The sequence below is a fragment of the Piliocolobus tephrosceles genome, chromosome 2 (genome assembly GCF_002776525.5).
Source record: "Piliocolobus tephrosceles isolate RC106 chromosome 2, ASM277652v3, whole genome shotgun sequence".
NCBI classification, from domain to species: Eukaryota; Metazoa; Chordata; class Mammalia; order Primates; family Cercopithecidae; genus Piliocolobus; species Piliocolobus tephrosceles.
In genome coordinates, this window is record NC_045435.1 from 186,961,082 (window position 1) to 186,965,625 (window position 4,544).

At 35.1% G+C, this 4,544-nt stretch overlaps 1 protein-coding gene across 1 annotated transcript in view; it reads left to right on the plus strand.

The window, feature by feature from the left end:
• Positions 1–3,013: 3,013 nt before the first annotated feature.
• Positions 3,014–4,544, plus strand: part of OSTN (osteocrin) — a 44,451-nt gene continuing 42,920 nt past the window's right edge. Inside the window, exon 1 of the mRNA XM_023214746.1 lies at positions 3,014–3,115. Within this exon, the coding sequence (XP_023070514.1) occupies positions 3,014–3,115 (102 nt within the window). The remainder of the gene's footprint in view (positions 3,116–4,544) is intronic.

Consider the following 4,544-nt stretch of genomic DNA (forward strand, 5'->3'; position numbering starts at 1 on the left):
ACAAGATTCTGAAGTAGACTAATTGGTGTCAAAATGAACAACTATTTCAGACATTACATGAAAATCAAAATGATATTTGATGAATAAATGTTATAGACAGTGCTAAAATATTGTATCTCCATTTTCTTCTTAACCAACATAGTTAATCCAGATACTATTCTATTTACATAAAACATTTGTTCACATACCAGCATGTAACATTTATTATTAAAATCTACGCCGTTTAATAGTGACAAGTTGTTTTTTGTTGTTGTTTTCTTAGGAACGTGGGCAAAAGTTTTATTATTTTTTCCATTTCTTGCATTTGAAATACTGTTTGATGACATCCTAGGCCTAAAATTCTTTGCCTTAGATCTTAACTGCTACACGACTGCAATCAACCACTTGTCAGGGGCTTCCCTCTCTGTAAGTTTTATAGAGGCTACCTGTATTAGTCCATTCTCACACTGCTATAAAGAAATACCTGAGAATGGGTGATTTATAAAGAAAAGAGGTTTAATTGGCTCACAGTTATGCAGGCTGTACAGGAAGCATGGCTGGGGAGGCCTCATGAAACTTACAATTGTGATGGAAAGCAAAGGGGTAGCAGGCACGTCTTCACATGGCCAGAAGGGAGGGAAAAGAGAGGAGAGGTGCTGTATACTTTTAAACAACCGGATCTCGCAATAACTCACTATCAGGAGAGAACAGTACCAAAGGGAAAATCTGTCCCCATTATCCAGTCGTCTCCCTCCAGGCCCCACCTCCAGCACTGGAGGCAGCTCATGGCAGTGGGTTAGCAGTGGCACGCACTCGAGCCTCTGCCTCTGCACAAACTCACTGGGGGTAAGGAAAGAGCCACAGTAACAAATTCTTCAAGAAAATGTCAAAAACAATCTTGGGACACACCCAAACAAATGTAATTATTAAGGAAATATTTATTGATGCCTCATATTCTTTCACATACAGATTATAAATAGTAAATGAGACAGAAGGGGTATGCATGAATGGATTCAATCTTCTCAAAGCTCTTTGGAGATGGGAATTACTTCTCATTTCACAAAGGAGTATAATGAAGCTTGAGTAGGGTAAATGATACATATTCAAGGTTACACTGATACTAAAGCAAAAACATGACTCAAATCCAATCTTACAGATTCCATTCTCGCACCCACTTTCTCTTGACCCCCAGCAGGTTTTCCAAATGATTTTTTTAAAAGAAAATAGAGTTTCTTGAGACTTCTTAATCACAAAGGATGAAGGTGGAAGGCTTTCCCACTGCCATGTACTAAGCAGCAAAGCTTGGGTTCATACCTACTTTGTTCTAGCTCATACTCCACGATCTTCCCTCAGTAGAGCAAGGCCCCATTTTACCTACAGTTTTGTAACTTCCAGTAGTCAAACTAGCAGCAGGTCAGCCTGATGTAGGCCATAGATGAGCTTTAGTTGGCTGGATAGTGGCTTTTTAATCTAAAAAGTCAGACACATATAAATAAGGCATCTTTGTGCTCACTACCCAGAATTAACATGTGTAAGATTTTTACATATTTGCTTTAAATTACATATAGATTAAAAACTGATTCCCTTATGTTTTTTCTACCATTGTACTTACTTTTTCATCTCTGCAGAGGTAATCATAATCATGAATCAAGTTCCATTTGTTTATATTTTATGTGTATATATTCCAAAATATATGGTGTTGCTTTGGGCATTTACAATTTCAGTAAATGGTATAATGTCATGTATTGTTTTATACTTTCCATTTCTCCACAAAACCGTTTTGTGAAATCCATGCATACAGACAAACATACATTTAAGTTATTTGTTTTGACAGTAAATATGTATTTAAGTCATTTACTTCAAGTCAGTAGTTGGAATAAATCTCAATTAATAAATCTGTTTTCTCTTGAATGGGGCACTGGGTTAATTCCAATTTTTGACTACTATAAACAATGAGGCTATGAACTTTCAGATACATGTCTCCATATAAACACTGACAGCTTCTCAGGAATACACACATACCTAGAAGTGAAATCAATGTGTCCTAGGTAAGAGATAAGCATTTTCAACCTTTTTATAGTGTCCAGTTTTCTCCAAATGATTGGATTCTTTTTCAACTCCACCAGAATTTTTTGTGATTTTGTTTCCAAAAACCATTCTAACATTGCAAGGTTGATCAACTTCTTGCCAATCTAATGTGTGTAAATGGCATTTCGCTTCTATTTTTATTTGAATTAAAGAGATTGTATGTATTGTGGAAGGTTTTGTTCATTCACTTCCCCTCTTTTCTATGAAATGTGTATTCATAACTCTGCCCCATTTTTATTTAGTTGTGTGTCTATCTTTAAAGATACATTTAAAGGGTTTATTTACATTTTCCAAATGCTAATCTTTCTTTTATGTATATATTGAAAATACCTTCCATTAAGTAATTTGCCTTTCGATTTTTTTGTATCTTTATGTAATTTTTCAATTTTGGTATAATAGCATCTGACAGTTTTTAATAACAATTTTGAATCTTGCTTATGAAATCCTGGCATAACACAAGGACATAAAGAAATTCTCCTAATTGATGGTGGGTGTTTTGAAATTTTGAACTTAAATCTTTTTAGACACTGTAGTCTCTCTGGTTCACCACAGACCCAATCAGGACTTACTCTCTAATGCCTTGCCACTGTTACAAATTTCTCCTCAGGTACATATATAATGTCTTAACCTCTAGATTTGAGAGTAAAAAAATAAAGTTACATTAGCTGTATTTCTCAGATTGTGGGTTAGTTTGAATTAAATTATTGTTATAGCTGTGCAACCCTAATCCACAGTCTCCATGGAAAAGAAACCTTGACAGAATTCGTTCTGGGGGATGGACAGCTTCTATTACATATTATTTAAGTTTTGTAGAGATGCACTCCAATGGACCGAAGCTGAATAATTTGGCTTATCATTTGCCTCCAACAGTCCTTTTAGGAGCTTTTGTTTTTTATCTTTACATTCCAAATGAATCAATGCTAACTATGACATATATAACCCTCAGATGCTGGACTGGAGATTGGCAAGTGCACATTTCATCCTGGCTGTGACACTGACACTGTGGAACTCAGGAAAAGTCCTCTCCGTAGATGTAACAACAACAGAGGTAATGGAAACTAACCTAGAGGAATAAATATATATGTTTGACATGTCTTATAAATGATGTTTACATATAAAAGAATATATATAAATATATTCCATATACATAAATATAACTTATATATTTATATATCATATATTCTATATTTTATATAGAATATATATTTTATAAATATAATGTATATATTTATATATTGCATATATATTCTTTTGTAAACATGTCATTTCTACTAGAGTAAGAAGGAGGTGCAGCTATCAACAAGAAAATGTACACAAAATAAAATAGAGAAATAACACAAAATCAAGAAAATCAGTATTTCTTATTGTCTTCTTTTTATTGCCAACATGACATTCAAGGTTGTGAACTTCAAATGAAAAGAGCAGTGATCATGATCTTCTCCTCACAGAGGAGTCAGAGCAAGCCAGTTATCTAAATGTGAAAAGAAACTTAAAAACAAAGACTTGTATTCCTTGAACAAAAAAAGCTTTAAGAGAAAAATCCATTATTACAGCCGTATTTAATTAAAGCAGTTATGTCAGAATGAAGGGCTTTTATGTAAAATTTGAAGTTGTTTGCATGCCAAAATTTGAGTAGTTTTGTTCAAACTTTTAATTACAGTACAAATGTTTTCGTGGTGCTATGACTAAAGTACAAAGAAAAAGAAATGTGGGGGCATCACAAGGAGAAAAATTAGTTTATTTGATCTTATTAGAAACATATTCTTCATGTTTCTTAAATAGCATCAAGTGAGAGTCTCAAATGCATTATATTGAAGGACAAGTTTTATAAAAGTTTTGTTTTTTTTTTAAGATTAAGGATATTTCTTAAAAAAACGATTGTTGAGTGTGTGTTAATTGGAAAAATAAAAGCATGTTTTTGGAGGATGCTTTGAAAGGTAAAAAACCTTTGCCCTTTGAAGGTTTACCTCCTTCTTTAGGGTTTATTTCGGGTTATTTCTGCATCCTTCCCGTCTCCAGTTTCTATATTGTCAGGATTATACAGGGAAGTGATAGAAGCTAAGATCTCAGTAGTTTGAAACTATATTGTGGGCTTTGTGCTATCAGTAATAAAGAACTGTGAGAGATTTGTAATTTTCTTTTTATATGACAAAAGTAGTATTGGGGATAACTAACTTTATAACAGTATTATGGGCCGGGCGCGGTGGCTCAAGCCTGTAATCCCAGCACTTTGGGAAGCCGAGACGGGCGGATCACAAGGTCAGGAGATCGAGACCACCCTGGCTAATACAGTGAAAGCCCGTCTCTACTAAAGAATACAAAAAACTAGTCGGGCGACGAGGCGGGCGCCTGTAGTCCCAGCTACTCGGGAGGCTGAGGCAGGAGAATGGCGTAAACCTGGGAGGCAGAGCTTGCAGTGAGCTGAGATCCGGCCACCGCACTCCAGCCTGGGCGACAGAGCCAGACTCCGTCTCAAA